The sequence below is a fragment of the Vanessa tameamea genome, chromosome 22 (assembly GCF_037043105.1).
Source record: "Vanessa tameamea isolate UH-Manoa-2023 chromosome 22, ilVanTame1 primary haplotype, whole genome shotgun sequence".
Classification (NCBI taxonomy): domain Eukaryota; kingdom Metazoa; phylum Arthropoda; class Insecta; order Lepidoptera; family Nymphalidae; genus Vanessa; species Vanessa tameamea.
The window spans coordinates 8,171,958-8,199,757 of NC_087330.1; the positions used below are offsets into that span (position 1 = coordinate 8,171,958).

General features: G+C 32.5%; 4 protein-coding genes across 6 annotated transcripts in view; 3 read left to right on the forward strand and 1 right to left on the reverse strand.

Moving 5' to 3' along the window:
- Nucleotides 1-1,884: 1,884 nt before the first annotated feature.
- On the forward strand, nucleotides 1,885-3,610 carry LOC113400668 (gastric triacylglycerol lipase-like). The gene has a single exon (XM_026640314.2). It carries the CDS (start codon nucleotides 1,997-1,999, stop codon nucleotides 3,524-3,526), a length of 1,530 nt encoding a protein of 509 aa, XP_026496099.2. The 5' UTR covers nucleotides 1,885-1,996; the 3' UTR covers nucleotides 3,527-3,610.
- A 4,020-nt stretch (nucleotides 3,611-7,630) lies between these two features.
- Nucleotides 7,631-27,800, forward strand: part of LOC113400674 (uncharacterized protein) — an 83,444-nt gene continuing 63,274 nt past the window's right edge. The window contains exons 1-3 of one of the 2 annotated variants that reach the window (XR_010309511.1): nucleotides 7,631-7,819; nucleotides 8,173-8,229; nucleotides 8,585-8,692. Coding sequence is in view for 1 of the 2 variants with exons in the window: in XM_026640321.2 (XP_026496106.1) it covers nucleotides 7,705-7,819; nucleotides 8,173-8,229; nucleotides 8,585-8,637 (225 nt within the window). In the remaining variant the exon portion in view is untranslated. Of the gene's footprint in view, nucleotides 7,820-8,172; nucleotides 8,230-8,584; nucleotides 8,710-27,800 lie in introns of those variants that run through there. The other variant, XM_026640321.2, reaches the window with a different exon arrangement.
- Nucleotides 9,245-21,865, reverse strand: LOC113400669 (WD repeat domain phosphoinositide-interacting protein 4-like). The gene is made up of 8 exons (XM_026640315.2): nucleotides 21,656-21,865; nucleotides 20,930-21,004; nucleotides 18,753-18,930; nucleotides 14,650-14,824; nucleotides 13,809-14,020; nucleotides 13,252-13,412; nucleotides 12,407-12,492; nucleotides 9,245-11,669 (listed from the first exon to the last, which is right to left on the reverse strand). Exons 1-8 carry the CDS (start codon nucleotides 21,708-21,710, stop codon nucleotides 11,640-11,642), a joined length of 972 nt encoding a protein of 323 aa, XP_026496100.2. The 5' UTR covers nucleotides 21,711-21,865; the 3' UTR covers nucleotides 9,245-11,639.
- Nucleotides 21,380-26,042, forward strand: LOC113400673 (uncharacterized). Of its 2 annotated transcripts, none has more exons than XM_026640320.2 (5): nucleotides 21,380-21,642; nucleotides 22,665-22,744; nucleotides 23,094-23,262; nucleotides 24,745-24,838; nucleotides 25,612-26,042. In XM_026640320.2, exons 2-5 carry the CDS (start codon nucleotides 22,680-22,682, stop codon nucleotides 25,947-25,949), a joined length of 666 nt encoding a protein of 221 aa, XP_026496105.1. In that variant the 5' UTR covers nucleotides 21,380-21,642; nucleotides 22,665-22,679; the 3' UTR covers nucleotides 25,950-26,042. The 2 variants fall into 2 exon arrangements, with proteins under 2 accessions (XP_026496105.1, XP_064074513.1); XM_064218443.1 differs by lacking the exon at nucleotides 21,380-21,642 and adding an exon at nucleotides 22,409-22,560.

Genomic DNA, 27,800 nt, shown 5'->3' on the forward strand with positions numbered 1-27,800 from the left:
AGAATACACCCCCCTATCGACCCTTGAAATCCCCAAATTGTGTAGGTTCATGTTTTTTTATTTCGTAATTTGACTGGACTATTACGTATTTAACACGAAGTATTACGACATAGTCATAGTAGCTTAGCTTTAATGTATTTTCAAATGTTTTAAAAGCTATGATTGAGTAAACTTAGCGAAATGAAAACTAAATACCTAATTGGAAACAAACTTAAGTACTTAACAACTTCGTGAATAAATTTTGAAGTATGTTAAACCTAACGACCTGGACAAAGTATGGGTTATAAAGTTCATTACCAATATAGGCGTTTCTTAAAGGGTTAGAGGACAAAGAAGAAACCCGCTGCAACTTCTGGTTCCTAATTGCTAAAAAAAACAAAGTTTTTTTTATAAAAGATAAATATGTGATATATTGTAGATAGGAAAGTACCTCTGTCTGATTGTCTGTCAGTTTGTTACGCTTTCTCGTCTTAACCACTGAATCAATTTTGATGAAACTTTATACGAAAAAAAATCTGCCGGACCGTATACATATACCGACTACTTTTTACTCTTCGAGTGGTTAGTTTTGGGGATAAACACAAACAGAATTCTAAGTAAGCGAAGCCGTGAGTTTAGCTAGTTATAGATATGTTTATATGTTTTATGTGTTGCTTACTAATCAATTATTACTATATATTTATTTTGTATAAATAATTATTTCATTCTCAATAAGGTTATGTAAATAAACGATAAAAACGCGTAGAATTTAATTTATTCACGTGCTCCATACAGATTTAAATTTAATTGTTTACAATAATTACATATAATTTACGTAACTACTGAGTTTTTGTCGGCTAGTAAATATGTAGTTATAGTAAAGAGGCTTGAATTACGTAGTACATAATATGAATGTTTTCCAGTGCCTATCGAAAAATATAGATCAAAGAAATATAAATAAAAAGAATACAAGTATACTAGTAATATAAGTATGAATATGGATTTTTTAAATACTCACGACCAAATCACTGTACGGAATTTGGTATGAAGTTTATACGTAATACCCGACGAACCCTAACGCGAGCGCAATCGCGGGAGACAACTTGTGCTTTATATATCAAACACAGAGTACTGACTAGCTGTGTCCCACAAGCAACGATAAGGGTAAATTGACATGTAACAATATTTTTTATTTGAAAATAAATATACTATATCTTTGCGCTGTTTCACGGCAATATCGATTTCATAAGAATCCGTTCACTCGTTCGTCTAAGGTTTTGGGATATTATAAGTAGATTTATTTATGGCCTATAAATATTAGTAATTAGTTAATTTAGTAGTAATTACACAATATCTTTTTTATAGATTGACCTTACTAAACTGATTTTTTTATAAAAATATGATTATTCTTTTTAAAAAATTACTAATTAAATTAAATTAAAATTCATTTATTGACGTTAATAAAAAAAAATACATTAATTTATTTTATTACAGCGATGTCATTTTCTCTAACATGGTAACCACCGGCTGAATTTTTTATACTGTAGTCACTCAATACTTGCCTATATTAATCATCTTTGATAAGACGTAGGTACAATAATTATATAAAAGAGAAAAAATATTCTGATAACTAATATCATTGTACTCATCCAACATCTTTGCGTAATTATCGTTTTTTTTTTTGTAATCTGGTCTAAGTTGTACCCATTGTTGATAAGACATCTGTAGAATAATGACATAACAGAGAAAAAAAAATTAAAAGAAAATATTGACAATTAATGTCGGTGATTATAAAAACGCTGAATACGCTGTGAGTCACAGATATTAAATAAATAAACAATATAGTCAACTCGAATTTAGATTTTAAACGCTTATCTGTTGCTATAAATTCTGTGTTTACTAGAGTATCATTCATTAGTCATTTCCCCTTGACCCGACGGACCGGGATACATTGCTGACCCGTTAATAACTTCAGTCGCATGAACAGCTCTCGTCGAGAGCGGTTCACTCATCAGACATGAAGCTATTAGTTATTGTGTTTACATTGATTCTTTTCATACAATGCAGTGAGAGCCGGCACACCGGCTGGTTTCCGCAGAATCTAGTCGACGCATTCACAAATAGAACATCTCAAATAACAAACTACGTTCGATCGAAGGGACGTAGTCTTAAACAGTTTTACGTTGAAAATGTTCGAAATAAAATAACGTCATATCTTGGTTTTAATCAGACGCAAATAGAAGATCGCATTGATAACCAAGCGAGGATTAAGAGAAAATTTAAAGATTATGTCGAAGATGCCCAAGCCAACGACGAGAAGATTTTTGACGCAATTGCTCCTGAAAAATTAGAATATTCGTGTAATGATAATGACCCGAGCATTCATATGACCACCCCACAGCTGATTGCACTACACGGTTACGTATCTGAGTCCCATACAATCGTCACAGAAGATGGATACATCCTCACAGTTCACAGAATACCTCATTCCCGAAACGCTAAAAGAGAGGAGAATCCCCGTAAAACGGTTCTTCTTCATCACGGTCTCCTTGGAAGTTCAGCGGACTGGATCGTCGCAGGACCAGAGAAAGGTCTAGCTTATATATTATCTGAAGCCGGTTACGATGTGTGGTTAGCGAATGTTCGAGGAAATACTTACTCCAGGGCGCATGTATCCCTTAACATAGATACCTTCGCTTTTTGGAATTTTACATTTCATGAAGTTAGCCAACACGATTTGCCAGCCGTTATCGACTATATCATGGATACAAAGGGATGGGATACAAAAATAAACTATATCGGCCATTCAATGGGGACGACTATCTTATTTGCTTTGCTTTCCACAAAGACACATTACAATAAAGTTCTACGAGCGGGTTTCGCATTAGCTCCCGTTGCCTTCATGACTGACATTAAAAGTCCAATCCGTCTCCTCGCGAAATACAGCAACAATTTGGAATATTTGCTAAAACTACTCGGCGCTAACGAATTTTTACCACAAAATGCTGTTCTTCGATGGTTATCAAAACACGCGTGTGAAATAAATCACTACGAAGAAGCGATCTGTGAGAATTCAATGTTCGTGTTATGCGGACACGATGAACGTCAGTTTAATAGAAGTTTGTTGCCTATAATACTGGGACACGTCCCAGCCGGTGCGTCGACAAAGACGTTAGTTCATTACGCGCAAGAGATTCGAAACGTTGGGAGATTTCAGCAATTTGACTATGGTACTGAAGGAAATTTAATAAAGTACGGAACGCTTTCGCCCCCCGAATATCCTCTACATAAAATAACTCTACCGATTGCTTTATTTAGCTCTGAAAACGATTGGCTGGCGAGTGACGTCGATGTTACGAATTTATACGTACAACTAATAAATCCCATAGAACATTATATAGTGCCTTTGAAAGAGTTCAATCACATAGATTTTCTTTGGGCGGTCGATGCACCTAAATTGGTTTTTGCAAAATTGCTTCAATTACTTGAGGAGGGAGTCAGTAAACCTTTTTATAATATAAACACCAATACACACGATATACGTTAGACATATATTTGATAATATTGTCCTGTTTTGTTAATTTAGTAATATTGTTATCATTTTAGTCAAATAAAAACAATGCAGAAATCATCTTTTATTTTAATGTTAAATTTTGAATATTTGTTAATTGTAAGTAGATAAGCGATAGTATGACTTTCTTTTTGGTAAAATATATATATGTATATATATACAAATGTATAAAAATATATATATGTATAAAATATATATATATATATTTTAAAAGACAAACTTTTATTTATACTGTCACAAAACACTGCATATATATTTTCAGTTTAAAAGTGTAATCAGTTAGATGATTTTAGCTTTTAAAATCAGTTGTAAGATTTGAAACAATATGAAATTAAATATATCTTATAGAAACGGCATAGTTCACTATTAACTATTAAAATTAGGACTAAACAGCGTGTTGTTATTACTTATCGAGTTCTTATCTTGTTTAAGTAATTAAACCTTATATTGATCATTACTACTGAGTTCTCCAGCATAGACTATTCTAACATAGTCTGGTGTCACTGTCAAATATTGTTCACTAGTTGTCGCCCGCGGCTTCGCTTGAATATTAGGGTCAGTGGCGGACTATCAGGGGGCGGAAGGGGCGGTTCGCCCCGGTCCTCCAGTCTTGGGGCACCCCAAATGCATCTGCGTTCCCCTGATCAAATCCTAAACAAGACTTTAAAAATGTGCTTAGTACCTACATAATTTCTTCAAGATCAAAATTCTATACTCTACAGCCAGCTCATATTTACGAGAAGTTATATATAAACATTAACACTTATTTATACCTACACACAAATGTAAACTGAATAAAAGCTTGTAAATTTTTTTTTAAGCTGGGGTCCTCATTCCGCTTAGTTTTAGACATGAAATGCTTTAGTGTTCTATCTTGCTTCATACCCAATTTCATTAAATTCAATTTACGGTTTGGCTGTGAAAGAGACAGACAGACAGAGTTACTTTCGAATTTATAATATTGTTGTAGATTAGTATAGGATTCTATATTGAGTAAACAAAAACAGTGATATTTAAACATAGACAATTTTACTACTTTTTACGTATTGGTATATTCCTAATAAATAGATGGAATTAAGAACATTAAAAATAGGTGTTTAAAGGTGTTTTAAGTAGTTTGTTTACATCGCTTTAATAATCGTGTAGCTGTGGAATCGGAACATGTAGCTATATTGTATTAACATTGTCAAAGTATGTTTGTCTGTTTGTAACGTCATAACTAACCCTTCGAACCGCTAATAGAACATCTATATTATGGGATCTATTTAAACAAAATAAAATAAATACTGAAATGCAAAATAATACTGAATAGATAATCCTACTTACAAGAATAAGTATTATATAACGGATATCTAACTAACTTCGTGCCCATCTGGCACAGAATCCAGATCCTTTTCAAAGTTAGTTCAATATAGATATGTGATGAGTGGGTGGTATCTATATCCAGGGCCGAATTTAAGTTAGGGCAACCGGAGGAAAAGCCCTGGGGCCTCCACAATAGAAGTTCCGACGAGTTAAGAATTTTAACGCAATATAAGTATGTTTAGATATCTGGATATAGTCCAATTACGATAATATTACTAACTGCTGTTTTAAAAGACACTGATAATAAGAGTAAATAAATTATTGACAAATGTTACTGAGAGAAATGAAATTGTCCGAATTAATTTATAAAATAATAATAAGGGGCCTCCGCCCCTCTGTTGCCCAGGCACTCCATTCCTATGTTGCCCCAGGGCCAAATTCGGACCAGCCTATACCACAGATTCATCACATTATATTCTACCGCCAAACAGCGATACTTAGTGTCCGTGGGTTTTCGTTTACAGGGCAAGTGTCCCAATGAGTGAACGCTGTATGTGTAACGCCGATGTAATTAAGGAAATATTAACATTTCTCATAGTGCCAATGTCTACCCAGTCTTACACACAACAAACGCCCGGTATCAGTTGTATTCCGGCAATCTCCACTCGTCCACAAAAAAATTATAAGAATCTAAAACCATAACGGCGAGGCGCCATCTAACGCCCTGCACCCTAAGGGTCCTTCCAATGTCTACGGGTTAAGACCACTTAACATCATCGGATCAATTTGCCAGTCTCAATTTATTATACCTATTAGTAGTTAAAAATGATTATACATATGTCCAATAACAATTAAATACATTCGTCAATATATATTAACAACAGTGACATTTGCTAAACAAAGTTCACAATGATCATTCTTTAAACAAAATATGATTCATTAATATTATATTAATATAGAATGCAAAACAAACGGAATGAATCACTTCACTATTGAACTATGTGATAATAAATTGTTAAATACATTACGCGTTTTAAACTGAATGAGTGAACTTATCAACTACGAATACCTAAGATAAGTTGAAAGCAAACAGGCCATAATATGATAACTTAAAAGCGTTGTTTAGCGTATGCTTAGTTAAATACTGGGGCCAGTGCTACTAAGAGAGCCGAGATGGCCCAGTGGTTAGAACGCGTACATCTTAACCGATGATTGTGGGTTCAAGCCCTGGCAAGTACCACTGAATTTTCATGTTCTTAATTTGTGTCTATAATTTTCATCTCGGTGAAGGAAAACATCGTGAGGAAACCCTTCGTGTGTCTTATTTCAACGAATTTCAGCCACATGTGAATCCACCAATTCGCACTGGAGCAGCTTGGTGGAATATGCTCATAACCTTTCTTCAAGAGGGAGAGGGGTCTTAGCCCAGCAGTGGGAAATTAACAGGCTGTACATGTTGTTGTTGACAATGCTACTAACAAATTGTTAATTTATTGAGTTACTTACGTTTCATATATAGAAATATGTAACGTAAGTATTTCTCGATAGTTATCATTTAAGTTTTGTTAAAATGAAAAACTGATTCCAGCGTCTGTTTGAACTTGACCTGATAAGACCAATTTGATTACGTAAATTATTTTAAAAACATAAAAAACGACAAATATTTAAGAACATGTTTAAATATATTATAGCAATATAACAATTTAAATTTTTAAATTATAAAATTATTTCAATAACTATATATAATAAATAATATATGTATATATATAGATATATATAATAATTATTATTGAAAGAATAAATTTATATTATTATTAGATACAATAACGCGTAATTGTGATCTTTGTTGTAAGTAATTACGTTTCTAAGAATCATCGATAAAATTACAAGTCGCCAATGTGGCGATTATAATTTTATCAATTACTAAGAAAAATATTTATAAATCCTTTAAGAAGAAGATGAAGATTAAAATGTATTCGAGCAAGTCGACTTCAAAATTTGACTTGGCGTAAAGTAGAAATGTTATTTCAAAATTTTAAAAAGTTTAATGATTTAAACTTTTATATAATATATATATTTTTTCTTTTTTTTAATTTAATTATGGCTTTTATTTGTGCCGAGAGGGCACAAATTATTTCGCCAATGTCATGTGCGATGGAGAAGACACAATGGAGATTGAAAGGTCAACAATATATTTAGTTTTAATTCTGTTTGAAAGATTTGACTCAACTAACAAACAAACATTGTTAAACAATGGAGTGGCACTGTTTTATTCAATTATATTGTGAAATTAAGAACGTATTCAGTATAACAATCCGCAGGACTGTAGCTTAGAAACCATGACAAATAGTTTTGTTATCGCAATACTTTGGGAGCTATGATGTGTGTGTGTGTGTGTGTAAATACATAATTATTCATAGAGGTAAAGCTTTGATTATTATTGAAATAATCAGTAGTTGTAAAATAATCGAATATTTTTTATTTCAGTCTTTGATATTTTTATTAAAATTAATTTCTAGCGTTTGTTAGGTTATAACCGTATATATAAAATTGTTAAAATATAAAACTAACGAAACAGAACAATTAAATTCATTATCGAATACTAATTGTGGCTGTTTATATATTTTCGTAATAATATGTAGACACAGCGTTTTTTCTTTAGTCAAAGGCATTAAAACATCTGGTGGACTGTCATTGTCATACTGCAAATGACATTTTTCAAAATGTCAAATGAAATTTAATTTAGTAAATATTATCAGTGAAGTATATTTCGCCATTAAACTAAGATTTGAATTGAAGTATATTTCCAATGCAAATGTTTGAGAAATAGTAAATAATAAATACGGAAAATGGCTTATTATAGGCGTTGGAGATATGCAGCGTTCCTAGGCGGATTCGTCGGTTTGCTAGGACTGACTTTATACCCTATAGCTATAAGCCCAATGATAGACCCATCGGAATACAGTAAGATAAAAAAGAAAATTTCATAATTTTAATTTAGATTACAAGTCACGTTTTTCTTAACATTATGTTAACTGAACATGAATAATGTAATTAATTTGTTCAAAATTTACAATCATATTTTTAAACCTACCTTTAAAATTACCTGAACGTCTTAGATTATTTTTATATCTAGATAGAGTCGCAATACAAAAACGATACAGCCAACTTTATTATTTTGATGTGAGTTACATTTGACATTCGCCAGTCGTCGTACTATTTTACTTACTACTTAGTAGCCAACTGTCAGCCACTAATTTTTTCGAATTTCGTTTAAATCTTTTGCCTGTGGTCAAAATTACATATTTCATTTTCAGAAAAGATTCAAAAGGAAACCAGAAAGAATATAAGGCAAGAGGATATCCAACCAGGAAGTAATAATTCTTCCTATTTTAATGTTTTTTTTTTTGGTAGCACAAAGCATGAAACATTAAAAATCCCAAATTACTTTGTTTTTAATTAGCTTCAGCCACCACTCAACACATATTCTACTGCTAACCAACAATGCTTATAAATACAGATGTGTTTTGGTTCAAAAGTTGAGTACACCAGTGTAACTACAGGCATAAGAGATATAACTTCTAGTTTCCAAGGTTGAAGAGGCATTGAATGGTTAATAGTTTTGTGTCTATGTCTAACAATGCTGATCACAGATGACCTATATTAAAATAAAGAAAATATTTTGGTAAAGATGAATGTTATCTTCCTAACAAATTTAATTTTTTTCAGATATGAAAGTCTGGTCAGATCCATTCGACCGTAAAAAGCCTCAAAATGAATAAATTATGTAGGATTATTTAATAGTTAATGTATTGAAATAAATTTAATTAGTTGTTTGTAAAATAAAAAATACATGAAATTCTTTTGTTTTCAATTTCATTTGTAAAAATGATATCACTAATAAATAAAATTTAACAACATCTTTGTGCATAGTAATAATTATTATTATTTAAATATAATACAGTAACAGATAATAATTAAATAGGTTTAAAATTGAATAAATTGTAAAATATAAACAAGCAGAAATTTCAAGAAACTAATTTGGCCAAGGTTTAAATTTTCTTTGTCTTTTGTTTTACTAACATAATCTAGTATAGATTTTCAAAGTTAAGGTTTTACTTGGTGGTAAAGCTTTGTACAAGCCTGGGTAGGGTAGGGTAAGTAAATACAGTCACAAGGGACAATTCAGTATTCGTTCCCAAGGTTGGTGGTGCATTGGCAATGAAGGAGAGATTATTTCCTACAGCACCAATGGGCAGTGGTGGACATTTATCATCAGTTGGCCAGAGTTGCCTGTCGCACGCATTACGAAAAAAAAACGTGCATAAGCAAGCAAACTTGGCAGAATAAATTATTCATAAATATAGATATAGCTTAAAAAAAAAACAATGATTAAAATATTTTTTTATTGTGAAAATTGCAAATCCTATACCGTTACATCTCACTTAGCTACAAAACAGTGGAGTATCATGTTACAATTTCCATTAAAAAAATAAACTTAATTTTTCATATTTACAAATGGTGCTCACTTTTTGATAAAACGTCTAAATCTTAATGATACATTTAATTAAGTATAATGACACACAATGCTTAGTAAATAATAAGTGAACGGAAAGTAATAAACTATCAACTATTATATATTTAAAAACTTTTCACGGGTACCATAATGTTTACATACTTTTATTTACTAGCTTCGCTCGTAGTGTTGTCATTACCCTATTTAAAGTAAAAATTAGCAGACACATTGATTTGTCACTAAGTTCCTAGCGTCAATATATAAAAGCTATGTGCCTATATATTTACAAGGTTATACACATTTGAAACAACTCATGGGTTTAATGTTTATTCTATATATTAAAGTTTTAACCTATATCTCTCATTTCAAATTTAACTAACATCGTAACTAAATATAATGGATATGCTCATAATTAACACACAACTAAATTAGATCATTCAATTTCATACACTATCAGATGTTTTTGAGTTACATAAATTTATACACAGTACAAGTTGACTTACATTGACTGAATGATTTTATCCATTCACTAGTCTGATTCATTCACCTGTTATGTGACTTAAAACAATTTTTCGAATTCCCATAAAAAAATGAGCAAATGCATAAAGGTACATTGAGCATTAGAATCTAAAATTTTTACTTTGCATTAAATGAAATAAAATTAAAAATATATTTTTGATGACAAGATTTTTATTACTAGTATCATTATAGCGAGATACGTTTTAAAATTAGTTTTATTTGTATTAAATATATTAATCGTATAAAACCTCTAATAATCATTATATATTTCGAACACTTGACATCACAAACATGATTCTATACATATTGCGCGTTAAAGACTATAATTTAGGTAAATAAAAATATTACTATGTTAATATCTTAAAAAATTAAATAAATGGTGTTTATTGCAATATTTCTGAGACTTGCTAAGATTCATATATTAATAGCACCCTTATCATGCAAATGTTTCTTTAAAAAAGAATTAACTTTAAATTTCGACTTTATTCCTTTTTCAAAATACACTTTTTAAGACCTATGTATTTTGTATGGTATTCAAAGATTTACAAATGTTAACAAAACTAGTTTTTTAATAGCATCTTTAACTATAATATTTTACCTTTTTTGTCTAGTTATTATTTCTGAACGACCACTACTTGGTCGTTACATAGAAATTACAATTTAGAAAAGTAAGTAATTAAAGTATCGTTAAGAAGCAAGAAAAGCTTTTACAAAAATGTCCATTAATTCATTTTATGATAAGTTTTGTGACTCTAGAAATAATATTATTGTTACAAAACAATTTCCCCTTGAAATTACAATTTAAGAAAGATATTGCAATTTTATCATTCGTTCTTTCAGTCATTCAGATCTTCATTTGTTTAACAATTTCTTTATAATCCATACTGTTCCAAAACTATTATAAAAAATGCTATTTTAGTGCCCTTTGTGTCTTTTTAAATTAAGAAGGTATGTGAAACATTAAAAAACAAATGACAGTCTATTTTCATTCTCTATGACTTAATATTATATGTCAATTAGTATTGATGAATATTTCGTTGCTCTCATTTTAATTACAAAAGAAATATAATTTCAAATGAACGTTTCATTAAGTAAAATTACTTCAAATATATTTCCATCACGCTAGAAATAATAAAGATAAAATTGACATATTATAGATTTATAGAAATTATTAATACAGTATAGAATGGTTTTTACAACGTTTTCGATTAGCAAATATATAAATTACTGAAAATTTATGACAATTTTTCTTCTTACAAACCTCAAATTACTAATAATAGAAACAGAGAAACCAGCCTGCTTTATAACGTCAATTAGTAAGTCTGGAGGCTTCATTATAACCATTCTATATTGTCTATGGATTACGACATAAGATCGAATTTAACAATAAGGTTTTAAGGGTAATATAAGTACTAATTTAGAATGATGTATCTGTTATATTATTTAGTTTATTTAAGCGCAGTCTTAAGAAATCCGTTATTTTATAGTTTTATTATTATTTCGCAATATTAAATTGTTTTTTTTTTTTTACTTAGTACGTAATTTTTCAAAATTAACAATATCACATTTGCGCTGAATACTTATATTAACCTTAAAATAATTAGCCAATTATAATGTACCAAAAAATACACAATTATGTAGATCCGAAGTGGCCTATAAATTAAATAACTGTGTTTTATCACTTGTAATTCACTTTTAATCACTTTCATATGATTTATTGTCTGTTGGTCTGATCTAGCGATAACATAATTAATGCAAAAATTCGTCATCATCGCCTACCTGTAAGAAGAAAAAAATATATAAATGCCATTAATAAACAATTTAGTGACTTGTATATATTATACTTACATTATTATTTATGAATCTTTGTAGAGTGTCGCACTACAAAAAGGAACCGAAACAAACGGGTCAATTTTATTATCTATGTGTGCGTGACAGCTTCACTTGACAACTAGTGTTGCATATCGATAGTCCATTATCGATAAACTATAGATAGTTAAGGTGTTAGCATTGTATCAATAGTCTATCGATAGTATTGTCACGTGTCAATACTATCGATAGTATCGATAGCTCACGCATGAGCAATACTATCGATAGTATTACAAAAACCATTACATTTAACCTAAACTATGGATACTATCGATAGTATCAATAGTATCGCTGCTACCAATAGTATTGCTTAAATACCATCGATAGTATTGCCTTAATCAATGGTATTGCACACGGAGAGCTATCGATAGAATTGATCAAAACGAGACTATCGATAGTATTGATCAAAACGAGACTTTCGATAGTACTATCGATATCCTGAATAGTTTTCGAGGTCAACTATCGATAGTCAAAATATCATTAGTTCTGCAACGCTGCTTGACACTCACCAAACGTCTACTTTACTAGTGTGCGTGTACGTATTCACCAATCGTCGGCCACGATTTTTCGAAGCATTCTCAGCTTTTAAAGTCTATTTACTCATATAATTATTCAAAGTTATTTTATATGATAAACTAATTACGTACCTGCAAGAAATATTCAAAATCGCTTCGATGGCAGTTACCTTCGGCAGAAAATGTGAACTTGTGAAATGTTCCGTCTTCACTAACGACTGCAAAAAGGAGAATATTATTACATATTTATATTTTACAAAAAAAAAAAAAGCTTTTTTATAGCAATTACGTACGTGGGAGTCATAGTAGGGATAAGACTAGAATGTGTGTGTGTGTGTGTATGTGTTGGATTTTTATTTGATAATGGGTGCCGTTACTTAATTTTAATTCTGTTTGTCTATGATTATATTCTAATGGCCTGTTGTGTTTACTCTCCAAATAGGATATTTATGACAGTATTGATGTAGTTTGTGTTAACGAAAAGTAGCTAGAACTAATATGATGGAATTTGTGGTAGGATATTGAAGCGTATGGTAAAGTATTGACAATTATGATGTTGTTGTTCTGACCGAATTCGGTCCAAGCGGCCAATCTCAGGTGAGACCGGCCAACTCTACGCAGGATATATTAAAGTGCACCAGTGAGTCCGCAAACACAGGTGCAATTATCATTCTCATTTTGATAATCCGATGGGACGACAAACCCGATAGGACCGGAAATAGTTAAAGCGCGGGATCAACGGCTTTACACTTTCAACGTCTAGACTCCGGGATGTTACAGAGTTCTCGACAGAAAAGTCCAATTATCTCATCCCAAGACCTCGGGATCTGCAGTCTTATATCTCGCCCCTAGAACAACTAGGCGCGTGTTGGAGTGGTAGTGAGTTATGGAGTGTGGTGGCGTGTGGTGGCGTGTGGCGGCGTGTGGTGGCGTGTGGTGGCGTGTGGTGGCGTGTGGTGGCGTGTGGCGGCACTCACCGACCGCGCTGGCGTCGTCGCTGAAGGCGCAGAGCGCGCGCAGCGGCGGCGCGGCGGGCGCGGCGCACACGTGCGCGTACGAGCCGCGCGCGAGCCACACGTGCAGCGTGCCCTTGTCCGACACGCAGCACACCAGCGAGCCCGACCAGTTGAAGTTTATACTGAACCAAACAAATACCCGCGTCTCAGTCTGGGAGGTGTGTGATAGAGTTCCGCACTACAAAAGCACTAATACAAACGAGCCAATCTTGGTGTCCGTGACAGTTACGCATGCCAAACGTCATACTACTTTGTTAGCGCGTGTACTTAGCGGTCAATTTTTGACGCATTCTTAGCTTTGACAGTCTTGGACCTATACATAATCGAAGACTAATTTATCCTTCTATTTAAATTAAGAACGAATTTAAAATATTTGAAGTTATTTTTTCGTCACTCCCTGGATGATATGTATTCTTATACAAATACGCAATATATAAATGTAAAAATTACATACAATATTATATACAAAACTTTTTAATACCTAATAGAGCATTTGAGAAAATAATGTAACAACTTACCAATACACGTCAGCGTAATCGGAGCCTCGCCTCAACTCGTGGAGCATATGCTTTGTCGTGGTGTCCCATAAGCGTATGATGGTTCCCCTCTCCGAGGCCGTGGCGAGCTTCGCCCCGTTAGCTGATAGACTAATACACACTAAATCTGTTTGATGACAACCAACAACGGCGGGGGAACTTGAAGCTGCACCTTTAACTGCTCGGGATACGTCCTGGGAAAGATTAAAATAATATGAATGGGATACAGTCCGCTCGTTATCGATAGTAATTGTAATATACCCAAAATAAATAAATAAATAAATAATAATAAATAAATATTGGACAACATCACATACATTACTCTGATCCCAGTGTAAGTAGCCAAAGCACTTGTGTCATGGAAAATCAGAAGTAACGACGGTACCACATACACCCAGACCCAAGACAACATAGAAAACTAATGAACTTTTTCTACATCGACTCGGCCGGGAATCGAACCCGGGACCTCGGAGCGGCGTACCCATGAAAACCGGTGTACACACAACTCGACCACGGAGGTCATCGATGTCGAGTATATCTCGATAAATAAGGTAAATGAGACGAAATCGAAGACGACATTTAACAGTTTTAGAGTCAGACACGATAACTTAGTAACTATAATGATGTCCTATAAACTATTATTATTATTAAATTACCCTAGTGTCCATCCCAGCTCTTAATTTAATATGGATTTATACAAGTACGGAGATCAGTAAGATATACCTTACTGTACGTACTTGTTTCTTTTATTGTAAAATGGTCATTGGTTTTAAATCTTAGTTAAACACTAGACATCTTTAAATAATCTACAGTTTATACCAACCAATAGCTGCAGTGAGCCTTTCCGATGCGCGGGCGCAGCGAGCAATTGAAGTGCGTTCGGATCGGTTGCGATCGCGCACAAAGGTCGCGCAGTGGCCGGCGTCCTCAGCAATGCGACTCGCGCTAACGACGGCAGTGATAAGACTTGTATAGAGGAGGGGAGTACTACAGCCACCCTGCAAATGATAAATAGTATGATTCAGGTAAAGATGTGAATGTGTGTGTTATTCAAGGTACTATGTGGGTCGCCTTCCTAGCGACATCTTCCTTGATACTTCGTTGCGTATATATTTGGGTACATTCTTTTATAGAAAGTAATAACATTCCCAAAAATAACTGATACATATTTATTTTTATAGCAAAACATCTGAAGGTCTATTTTGTCTTATGTATTTATGGCGCAAGTTTCCATTTTATAATATTGTTTATATGATGATGATGTGCTCTTGACGGGTATGGGCCAAGCGGCCATCGGAGGCTCGACAACTGCTTAGGATATTTCATAGTGCACATACACTCATAATCCGGCGATACAACCAGAAAAAGTTTCGGTAAGAAACCTAAGGCTTCACTTACCCACGATCCAAAGTAAAGAGTCCCTAACTTTAGTAAATCTAGTGTTTTCTTATTGGCCCTACCTTGGGATTTAATTCAGAACCTCGACCAGACCTGCAGTCAAATAGCTAGCCGCTAGACCAAGTAGGCAATTCCAGTTGGATAAATAAATACTTTGACAATAGTAGGTATATCTTAGATGAATTAGTATAATGGGTATGACATTGATACTTTTAAGTTGTATAGGGTCAAACACAATTGCGACGGGTTATGTTAATTATTAGAAAGGTTAAATGCACTTACTCATGCTGATTTTTAAATAGATTAAGGAAATAACACTACATATTTAAAAAAAAACACTTTAGCATCCAAGGATTCGAGCAGGACGATTAGTGCAAGGATCTTTAAAAACAGTTGGTTCAAAGCGAAGAAATATTGAGCAAGATATTTACTATAATTATGGCAATAATAAAACATTATAAATTCAATTATTTAGAACTGATGAAATATTAATTAAGTGTTATACATCAGTAATTAAAAAACGAGCGAGAATTTTCGTAGTCGAGAGGACGAAAAATGCAGTTTGTCTCTACGTTCACACTAGGGCTGAAAGTGACCCTTCTTACAGTCAGCGGGTGACTTTACAAGTATTTACAGTCAATCTCGTGCTGTGTACACAACTGAGATGAGTGGGTAGTACCTACCCAGACTGGGTGGACAAAGCCATATCACCAAGTATATCAGGTAAGAAAATCTTCTTATACGCCTGTGTTGTTTAAATTTCTAATCATATCAATTGTTTAGTTAAATCATTAAATGACGTATTAATTTAAAATATATCAGGTCAGTCGGTTAAGGTTGTTTTTTTATCTAATCAAAGAGAAGTATGTATTAACCGCCTGTGTGACTGTGACGTATAGAGGAAGTTGCTATCTTTAGTACTTTAAATTGTTTTCGTTGATATTATTCTACTACAAAACTTAGAACTTCAAACGATCAAAACATATAAACAAAATCGGATTATTGATAACATGTTTGTTATCATTTATCAGCTTCGTTGGGCTAGTGGTGAGTTTATGATGACAAATCCCGAGGTACTGGGTTCAATCCCGGAAACAATATATTGTGTTTTTTTTTTGTCCAGAGATTACCGGTAGGTTTAGAAGTTAGCATAGTTTACCCTCTTTTAGTAAATTCTGCGCAGTTGGCGAATCTTCCTTAGATTGGCTAAAATAATGTCTTATTTTAGGTGATTACTTATACGTGCCTGTCAACTGATTTTTTATACGTACGGTATTATACGTACTTGTCAGAACTATAGTCGCAATTTTTTTTCGCAATCGTATTTATTTTAGTGAATAATTAATTTACACAGTATTATCGTAAACATGTGACGCAACTTTAAATATTTCTTCTTTGTTCAAACATTCTGAAAATATTTTAAAAACATTATGCATTCCAAGATGTATGATAATGGTTTCCTGATTGATTTTTGCCACGGTAGCAATTCTCAAAAGAGACCAGCCGCCTACCCGAGACATATCTATAATATAGTATATAGTATATATAGTAGCACACGTGGGTGCGCTAAGAAAAATACACTCTATGCCCTCATCTGACATCAAATCTGACACGCTTGAAAATAATTCAGGAAAGAATAACGCAGGAACATTAACCCTTAATGTTTGTGTTGTTCTAGGTTACGGATTAACAAGGAAATTACTACTACTATACTTGGCTTTAAAATTTAATTGAGTTTGTTATCTCAGCCATACCGATCAATCTCATTCGTGTCTTCTCCATCCTACGTGACATTGGCGAAATAATCTGTGCCCTGTGGCACAACTAAAAGCCATTAAACTAAGAATTTAATTGAATTGAACGCAGGAACAACGATTTTACGTGATAACCCAGGAAAAATACCATACTCCAGAAGTCTGAGAATATTTCAACAGAAAAACTCAGTAACTTTTTAATAGCCCGACTTGGGCTTAGACCGAGAACCTCGAGAGCTGCAACCTTATAAGCCACTAGACTAACACGGCAAATAGAACAAAAGTACACTCAGCTTTACAAACACAGTTTGTTATTTAAAATTCGGCAACATTCCATGTTTACATATTAATTTATTTTACGCAAATATATTCGTTCGTCATTCTCCTTGATTATTTTATACACGAACGCAAATCGATGTTTACAAGTAACGAAATCGTTTAACTACGTATTAACAGAAACTACACACAATTACAAAGTCAAACAAAGTACGCTTTCAATAATTTGAATAGAGTTTAATGATAAAAATGAATACACGTGCGACTGTGTACACGTCACTATTCATACTTATGGATGAAGAAATGCGTTTATATTGTAATGAGGAAGAAATGTTCGATTAAATGGTACTTTTGGAAAAAAAAATTTTAACGAATACTTAAACATCATTTCTCAAAAGAATCTTTTTGGTACTTTAGATTTTCTTACAGGTCTCATTGCTGTACTAGGGCCTCTTTTTAGGATAAGACTTCGAGCCGATCCCACCTCAATACACATAATTTCAAACGTACATTTTAAATATAGTAACAACCACATACCGTACTTTATGTACATCACAGCTTTTTTCTTTTTTTAAATTGATTTACAGATTATAAAATCATTTAATTTTTTTTTGTAAAAGCGACTGATGTCGTGTCGGGTTACCATTACAACAAACTACGTGATTTAATCAAGTTTTTTACTTCTTACAAGAGGTCTCCTACTCGAAGATTTTGGAAGAGATAGCTGATTATGACGAGGCGTCTGTTGCACGTGATGCAATGTTAAACATTCCTCAATTTATTATGTATATATTTCGTTAATTGGAGTTCAATAAAGTATGAATAATTAAAATTAAGTGAGTGAGTAAGAAAGTAAGCCATATATTTCTCATTCGTACACAATGCGCTCAAAAACACTCCTGCGCAGTTCGCTTGTTTTTGGAGATTATCCACTGCGATCGAGTCCAAGGACATTATTATATAATAATTTCGTTCTAGTTTGACATTTAATCATGCAAAATGTCTTTTTTTGGATTGTGAATCAGTGAACACGGCTCGTTCGCCACAAGAACGATTTAGACGTTGAATTAAAAACTAGGTACTAATTTTGTACACGTGTTGTCAGGATAGGTACAGATAAGGACACCTACTAATTGACTTTCCCCCTCTTCGCTTGCGGGTGAAGCCGCGAGCGGAAACTGATACTTATATATTATACAATGGTCAAATGTAAATCACATAATGTCATTACTTTTCTTGGAACAAAGTTCTATTGAGCGACTTACTCTCATTCATGCCGACTTCAGGCGATCTTTCCTTCTCTTTTTCGTTCTAATCTAATTCTATATAATTTTTGTTATAGTTTTAATTCACACATTTCCAATTAATTATCCTCAAATGTTGTTAATTTATTTCCGTTTTAATATACATGTTATTTAATACAATATAGCAACTTCGTTTTAACCAGGTGTTCCAAAACACACCTCGTTTAATTTATCAATGTATCAAAGGTACTAACTTGTCCTTCCTAGCCCGCAGAGCTCTTATGGGTGATTTGAACAGCACTTCAGCTTTGTAGGCGCGTTGCTGATCATCCAACAGCATGAGACTACAGGGCCGGCGCGCTCTCACAACAAGAAGCCAGTTGGTCCGGAACACCATTTCACATAGTGACACTTCACCAAGCTCTTCTTTGCCTTGAAAGTTAAACATAATGAAAATTATACATATATTTATTTTTATGTCATGGTATGTGTTTAATTTGACAGTTAATAAGTGTAATGCTTCTATATTGAACAAAGAAATTTGATTCTACCACCGGTCCGGAAATAACATCCGGATTTCTACCAAGAAACTCAGTAGGTACATACATAGAGTGTATACAAATTACAGTGTACCTAAACATTATATTTTGTTAATTTCGTAATCCGATAGGAAGGTTACTTGGTTTAGTCGATGGATTTGGATTGTAAACACGAACTTTTTTTATGACATTTGTACACGAACTTTCAAATGGGCCACCTGATGGTAAGTGGTCATCAATGTCCATATATGTTGGTACTGTAAGAAATATTAATGATTCATCATATGACAAAAGCGCCACCAACCTTGGGAACTAAGATATTATTTTTAGATCAGATATAAAACAACGCAACATTAGGCACATGAAACATTTCAATTAGTATTGTTTGTGAACAAAATATTCAATGGTAATAACAATTTATGATAAAAAGCAAAATCGTTTATTTCTTTTAGTTCATGACAAAGGTACAAAATTATTGTTCCTTACAATAATCTATAAACTTCAAATAAAGTATTAGTACTTACATAATAATAAATATTTATTATTTTATGACAAAAAAAAAAAGTATAAATCAGAACTTTTTCCAATAAATGAATTATTTATTGCCAGTCACGGTGTAGAATAATAATGAATTATATACTGTTTGTTTCGAACTCTTTCAATTACTAATATAAGATATTTCAAATTAGACTTATATTTTAAACACATATATAATATTTATGATTTGAGAAAAACTCATTTATGAGAGAAAAATTGTATTGTATTGTAAGAATAAAAAATAACTGTTGTCAATATTAAGACTATCTTTTTAAACAGAATCTATCATAGAATATATGTAATAAGGCAGAATTGTATGTACTATGTACTAGTTATTATTTTCACCAAAACCAAAATTGTATAGAAGATTAAAACAAATCGGGTACATGAAATTGTTATGAAATTCGGTTAAAATATTTAACATTGAATAAAAGCTTTTTAATCTGTGGTCACACTATGATATAAAATTAATTACATTAACGACTGTCACACGACATAATCACTTTCTTTCATTTATTTTTTATTGTAATTATAGTAATAATAAGTTACAAAACTACCATATATGTATACCAATGTCATACATATAACAACTTAACATTAAGCAAATATATGTCGATCAAGTGATATAACTTAGTTAGTTTTTTAACTACAATAGATTTAGCATTAATAATAAATAAATAAATATTGGACAACTTCACATACATTACTCTGATCCCAATGTAAGTAGCTAAAGCACTTGTGCTATGGAAAATCAGAAGTAATGACGGTACGACAAACACTCAGACACAAGACAGCATAGAAAACTAATGAACTTTTTCTACAACGACTCAGCCCGACCGAACCCAGGACCTCGGGCATGGCATACCCATGAAAACCTAATATAAATTAATGGATAAATAAGTTTTTATTAAATAATGATTGCATATTTTATTTATTTGGTTTACTAAGAATAACTTAAACCGAACATAACAAATATTATTTGTTCATTAAGAAAGCTAAATGTACTGATTAATTATAAGTAAACACAACATGGATATATAATTAAACATATCAAAATCATAATATACTTAATTTTACAGAATTTTGAATCCTCATTTTACAGAATTGTATCAATCATAAAGCCACTACCGGTTCAAAATGTAGATTCTGCTGAGAAATCCCATAACAAGAAAATTAGCATTTCCTCTTTTACGACGTTATTACAGTTAAATCATTGTCAAAGTGAAAAACATACAAAAATTAAATAAAAATAACAAGGATACTCAGACAGAACATTGTACAAAATATCTTGTAAATAAATCAATGTTTATAATCTTTATTTAGGTGTGTAAGTTATTCTTTATTTGTTAACTTACTGTAATGCGCCTTCTCCACAAGAGGATCCACATTATAGACCCGCAGACCAGATGTTAGGCAGCATGTGAAGCAGCCTGATAATCAATGATATAAATAATTAGACCTGGCAATACAAATGTTCTAAATTCAAACTTACTAGTCTGAGAAAACAAAGGCATTAAGTTAGCTTATAACACTGTCACACTCAAAATTGAGTACATATGTACTATTGAATTGTATTTAATATTTTATTACTCATATTGAGTTTAAATTTAATGAAGAGAAAGGCAATGTATTTTGTTTTACTAACTGTATTAATGTGGATGAACTCAATGGGTTCAGATCTGTTAATTGATGAGTCATAAAGTTACTGTTAAGAATAATAAAATGCCAACTAGGTACAACAATATTTTTATTATGTTGCAAAATTATTAACTAGCATTTAGTAACCACAAAGGCTAACGAATCAAAAGGCCAAACAATAGTGTGTATTCGTGAAATGCGAACTGCGTGGGTGCACAACTATAAATATAAACAACACGTGGAGTTATGACGAACGCGCTGAGCGTGGCAACTGGGCACCACGAAACGCAATTGTCACATATTACGAGTAATATCGCGTCAAAGCTATCTCTCTCGAGTCAAATAACGCGCCGTAGAGACGCTTAGATCATCCACATCATGAATAATACCAGCCAACGAGAACAAAGAACTCAGGTTGACGAACTAGGAAGTAAGTAACAAACCTTGATCCTGGTTAAATCCCAGGCTCGTGATACCGCTGCTCCTCCGGCGCGCCATGTTTCTTCCACAACGAAGTTATCATAAACATTGAGTTGTTTTTTTAAAAATTGTCTCAGTGGACATTTTCACATCGAAATTTTAAATACGCACATTTGTTATGTTACATGTTCCCAGTGTGTGATACACAGCTGATTTGATGACTGCTGACAGAAAAACATAAGTGCTGCCAGGAATAATAAAACCAATATATTGCCACCTACAAGCGTTTATTATTTAATAAAAAAATATTGAGTTTTATTACGGTCCTTATTCATCAAAGCTTTTCTTTGAATATTAAGTTTTTTTTTTGTAATATCATCACAAACAAAAACTATATGTTAGGCAGTTAATGTTGTAGTGTTAGCTTTTTATTGTGCTTGTTATCAAATTTGGCTTCAAGCGAAACACCGCCTTTAAATATATAATAACATGTAAATTATTATTAGACACACTTTTAAAATAAAATATAATACAATAATGAAAGAGGGCACAGATAACTGAAATGATAAATTTAAAAATCTCCAACATTGTTTCAAATTTCCGTGCAAAACGTGATGTAAAATTTTAAATAGATTAGTCATTAATTTAATTGTTTGAATATTAATAATTATTTGTTCAAGGTTTTATATTTATCATCTCATCTAATCCTCAATGTACATTTGTTTTACATTACTTGTTCCGTATTCAACCTCAATGTAAAGTAAAGAAAAAAAAAAAGAAAACATCAAAATGTTTTTATCTTCCCTCTTTGAAGAAATTATATTACAGGTCAAATTTTTGGTTTCTAAAGCTGTTTTAAATTATGTAGGGTGTCAATTAGCAAAATTAATTATTTTAAACTTAAAAAATATTAACGTTATAAGCTAAGGTACCTACCTATACGTCATTTATAATATTCATTTGACTTTTTAATACTTTTACGTATTAATAAATAATATGATTGAAATACACTTAATATATACTTTGTTTCAGATTAAATAAACGACAATGGATTTTAATACAACAACGAATAATGATTATCATTGGCCATTTCCAAAACCAATTGTGGGAAAGTACGTATAATTTGTTGATTAAGTTTTAAATATTTTACCATATTTTACCTATGGAAATGAGCTACCGATGGAAAATGTATGTATGTATGTATGTAAACAAAGAAATATCCTGACAATTACCAATGGCTAGTGCATAGTTACGTTAAAAAACGGTTACTTAATACGATCAAAGTACTGATACCGAAGGTTAAACCTCTTAACAATTTAATAAAATAAAACAAATAAAGTTCGATGTAATTTTTTTCTGTAAACTCTTTTATAACCCATAACGAATGTGATGAATGAATGGAACGAAATAATATTACTTTAATGCATATATATTACATTTTTAATTAAAAATATTTTAAAGACCATGCCAGCCACCAGTACCAGATGCGGCACAAACCATTCGGCCAGCTCCAGTCGCCCCGTACTGCCACTGTGACGCGCATTCCTATTCACCCCGGGTTGAGCAATACAAACAGCTGCTAGATAAAGAACAGAAGCTGTGTCAAGATTATGAACAGCTGAGGAAACAGGTGCTTGGACGATAATTCCTAGTTTTAAATAAGTTGTTAAAGTTCCAATTTAAATATTAAATTTATACCTACATATATAAATTAACTTGTATAGTTGCACAAATTGGCTTCCTGTATTTTTTTTTTTAAATCGGTAATATTAGTTGAATTTTCATGTCAACCCGATTGAAAGTTATTGTATAGAATTTATGATTATTCTATCATAATAAACTTAGTTGACAGTGTTAACACCTTCGACGATATAAATCCGAATACGTAAAGCCATTAGTCCGTTGTCTGATAACTCTCTTGTCTGATCGCTGCCGCGGCGGTTATCGGGAATCTAAATCATCTGTACTTATCTGCTATATAATTCTGTTCGTGATTCTGATGAGATGATCAGATTATAGTTTAACTGGCCAAATACCATCCAGACTAGCTGAGGAATCCAGAATTCCACGAAGACTAATACAACAAGGACAAACGAGTCAAAGATTCGTTAAGAGATAAATTTAAAGAAATTAAAATAATGACTGTCGCTTCTCAATTTGTTTTTGATAATGTTATGTATGTACGCAAAAACATAAACGATTTTCCCAGAAATTGTGACGTACATTCTATTAACACTAGGAACAAGAATAAACTTGTTACTCCAAGTACCCGATTACACAGGGTTAGTAACTCTTTTTTGGGGCAATGTATACGTTTTTACAACAGGATCCCAGAAAACGTTCAAAATTATTCAATTATAAAATTCAAAAGAATCGTTAAAGAGCGTTTGTGTGCTAAAGGATATTACAACACTAATGACTTTTTAGTTGACTGCACACCTTGGGAATGAAATGATCGCCTCCAGGCTGTTTCAAATAACTAAAATATAATTATTATTGTACATGCAAAATGGAAAAAAAAAAAAAATATCCCGCTGAGTTTCTTTCGCCGGTTCTTCTCAGGTCCGAGGTGCTAAATTCCGAACCGGTGGTAGATTTTTGACAATCAATAAGCAAGTGTAAACACTTCTATATTGAATAAAGATTTTTGATTTGATTTGATTTGATTTGATTTGATGAACCCGTCGCGTTGTAGTAGAGTTCAATGCAAACTTCTTGTCAAGAATTTACAATCCAAAAAATTCAGTTTCTGATACTGCCTAGCAATAAAACGTTCTTACTTTAAAATAAAACGATTCGATATAAAAAAAATATAAATAATATTCTGTCTGTAAAGAAATTATAAAAAAAAAATAATCTGTTTGAGATTAATATACACTGTTTGACCGACTCAGAGGCTTTTTATGGTCAAACCACCAAACCGAATTTAATGAAATTTGGCTTGAAGCAAGTTTGACGACCAACCCCTAAAATGCGACCGAAACCGGTGGTGACAAGTAATATTCCTAAAGTAGAATCAACACACTTGGCATTCATATATCATGGATAATGTTGTTAAACATGTGTTTCTGCACTTAACTTTTAATTATATTTATTTAAACTTTCATTTTAGATGGTAGACGTAACTAATGACATACTGGATCATCCGTGTGACGATCTCGATAGCAAGATGATAACTATGTATCAAGCCACGTATAAAAAGAGATGTAAGTTTAAATATACGTTCAATCTTTCTTGCTTCGCCTCGCAGGCTAATTGCCTCGCAGCCAGCAATCACAATCGTGTTCAAATTGAAAACGATCTAAAAATAAATGCAAAATTGAGATTGCGATTGCGAATGTGTAAGACAATTACACTGCAGAATGCATTTGCTCTTTTTTGTTTGTAGGGTTGTTCTATGTTATTGTTTCTTTGCGTTCGCATCTACGGCTGACTCCATATAAATCTTGGGCAATTCTGCTAATAAATCGTCGTTGACGCTTAACCGTTTTTCAATACTACAGAAAATATTTGCGATATAAGTTGGAACTGTAAAAAATTTGTAGAATTTCTCCCTGTTACGATTCAGCTGACAGTGAAGTTTATTTTTGTAAGGAATAGAATCGAGAAAGTATCATTTTTAAATGAGTGGTTTGGTCCTGTATTTTATATTATATGTTTCAAGTTTGTATCTGGCTGTTGTTACCCTTTATTTGATGTATGATAAAGATGACCCATTGCTGATATGAGGGTTCAAATTCTGAAAAGACATTCATTTATTTCATCACGCTGCTCCAATTGTGGGCACACATGTGGTAGAACTTCATCCAGCAGAAGCAGTTTTCCTTAGGATGTTTTCTCTCCCGCTCAACACGATATATACTTATTGTAAACATCTCTAGATTTAATGGTATTTGCGTAAGTTTGAAACTGTAGATCATTTCAGCTTAGGTCAGCTTATAACCGACACACCAAATCTTAATATAACCATTATTTACAGCATTCCCAGTAATGGATTATCGTAAAATAATGGCGGCTGCGCAATCAAATGCTCCAATACCGGTAGAGAGTCATAAACTAGGTCTATTACGTTGCTACAAGGATCCTACTCACTTCTCGGACCAGCCACCGACAGTTCGTCCCACCATCAATCCTCCAGGAGTCGTTCATACTGGCGTGTCCCCTAAGTCTGTCCAGCGATGGTTCACAGAGTTCCCCGGCAGGACGGAATACATGGATACCTATAGCTCGGCAGCGAAGGCTTGTTGGAGATCTATGCAGCGGTTCAAGGAGCCGATGCCTTCGACTAGGAGAAGGGCAGATGATAGGTGCGTCTAGATCTAGGATTTTTCCACCTATAGATCTAAGCCTGTTTTGTTCAGTTTAACAATGTGACTGTGGAATTTCAATAAATTAAGGGAAGATAAACTGTGTTTTATTTTTTTTATTGATAATTTTTTAAAATAAATAATACAACAATGTATTTGTAAGCTTCAACTGGAGTATCTTCGCTTATGGAATTCACCGAGATGTCACGATGTCAGTAATCTATAATAAAAAAAATATTGCTGATTAACTTTAAATATAAAATGAAACTGATTTTATAAATATATTATGGAAACATTGATGAATTATGTAATGAATGATCGGAACCCGGGATTCGTCGTCGAACGTCGGGATTGTACGAAGCCATATCACCAACTATATTTTTATTTTTCTTAAAAAATATAAAAAAAATTATCGTACATTTTATTAGAATAGACATTAACATTTACTTTTAAATTGTAAATTAACAAGATTAAATAAACTGTAAAATATATCAAAGTTTAGGTAGTAGATTCTATCCAGAAGTTAACGATTTTCATTAATTGTTCACAATAACATCTGAATATCCTGCTAAATAATTAACAAATAATAATTAATGATAACGCTGCAATTAGTATTATTATATTCATGTTGAAGGTTTAAATTTGCCATAGTACAGGCCACATATATAGCCACAACAGGTGTGCGTGAGACAATGTCGTAATTATTATTTATTAAGCTTATGGCTTCTGTCAATAGGTTGACAATTCTGCCAGTGTCAGGGTTGAAAAATACACGTGGTTGCTTAAAACAGCACTTTTTCGTTCTGCCAAATGACCAGTATCACGATCTAAAACAAATAGGACATCACAGTATATCAACACAAACACCAACTAAGATATAAAATAATAAAACTACCTACATAAATATACTTATATAAATAATATGTACTTAAACTTATTTAAAGTTTAATGTTATATCTTTCAATATACTTAAATAAAATAGTTATAATAGAGATTTCTGAAGAAGACAAAATACAGGACATGTTGAAAGGGCGAGGGAAAGTAGGAGGAAGAACATCATACAGTGAAACAGGGAATCTGGTGCAATCAAAGAAAATATGTTCAACGGTACCCTCATCAAGGCCACATTCACACAAAGAGTGGTCCCGAACCCTGATTGACAATGTCGTAACGTGGCACGTTGTGTTACAGCCATACGCCATTTTGATACTATAAATATAATGATTTAAGTCAATGTCATATAACATTTTGACATTTGACGCTCGTTTTGACGTGTGACGGTGAGATTCGCGTTTCTTGTTTCGGAATAACACATCGAGATATGGATGAATTATAAACTCAAATTTTACTTATAAAATTTCAGTACGTAAACACGTATTTAAAATCACGTGAACTATTGAGCCATCGGCTCTTCTGTGACACTGTATTTATCATATAAATTAAACATAACGATTGAGTCACATATAATAAAGTCATTATAAGCAATACATTGATAAAACGCAGACAATATTGTGCCATTTATTGTATGTAAATATTTCGTTTTATATGTTACTTTGTTTACTTAACGTTATTCTACGCAATAAGTGTCATAATTACAACCACTTAGGAAAGGGCTTTATGTATCAAGATTTTACTTTTACTTTATTTTATGCTTTAATAAGCAACAACAAAGTCGACGATTTGATGTTTTCCTGATCGAATTTACTGTTGCCCCACTCTCATTGTCTAATGGGATATTTTCTGATTTAAGAAGAGATTACTAGAGACTGACCAGTTTACTAATGCCAATAATAAATTGTCACTGTCATCGCCATCGAATCGGAACGTAAACGTTTTCGTTCAGCCGTTTCTATTTTACTTG

What these genes read in the sequence shown, in the direction of transcription:
- LOC113400668 (XM_026640314.2), top strand. Translation starts at nt 1,997, where the DNA reads ATGAAGCTATTAGTTATTGTGTTTACATTGATTCTTTTCATACAATGC.
- LOC113400669 (XM_026640315.2), bottom strand. Translation starts at nt 21,710, where the DNA reads ATGGCGCGCCGGAGGAGCAGCGGTATCACGAGCCTGGGATTTAACCAG. An exon ending in TGTGGAGAAGGCGCATTACA is followed by an intron (nt 18,931 to 20,929) that starts GTAAGTTAACAA and finishes TTAACTTTCAAG; the next exon opens with GCAAAGAAGAGCTTGGTGAA. An exon ending in ATTTTGAATATTTCTTGCAG is followed by an intron (nt 11,670 to 12,406) that starts GTACGTAATTAG and finishes TTCTTCTTACAG; the next exon opens with GTAGGCGATGATGACGAATT.
- LOC113400673 (XM_026640320.2), top strand. Translation starts at nt 22,680, where the DNA reads ATGGATTTTAATACAACAACGAATAATGATTATCATTGGCCATTTCCA. An exon ending in ATGAACAGCTGAGGAAACAG is followed by an intron (nt 23,263 to 24,744) that starts GTGCTTGGACGA and finishes CTTTCATTTTAG; the next exon opens with ATGGTAGACGTAACTAATGA. An exon ending in AGCCACGTATAAAAAGAGAT is followed by an intron (nt 24,839 to 25,611) that starts GTAAGTTTAAAT and finishes CATTATTTACAG; the next exon opens with CATTCCCAGTAATGGATTAT.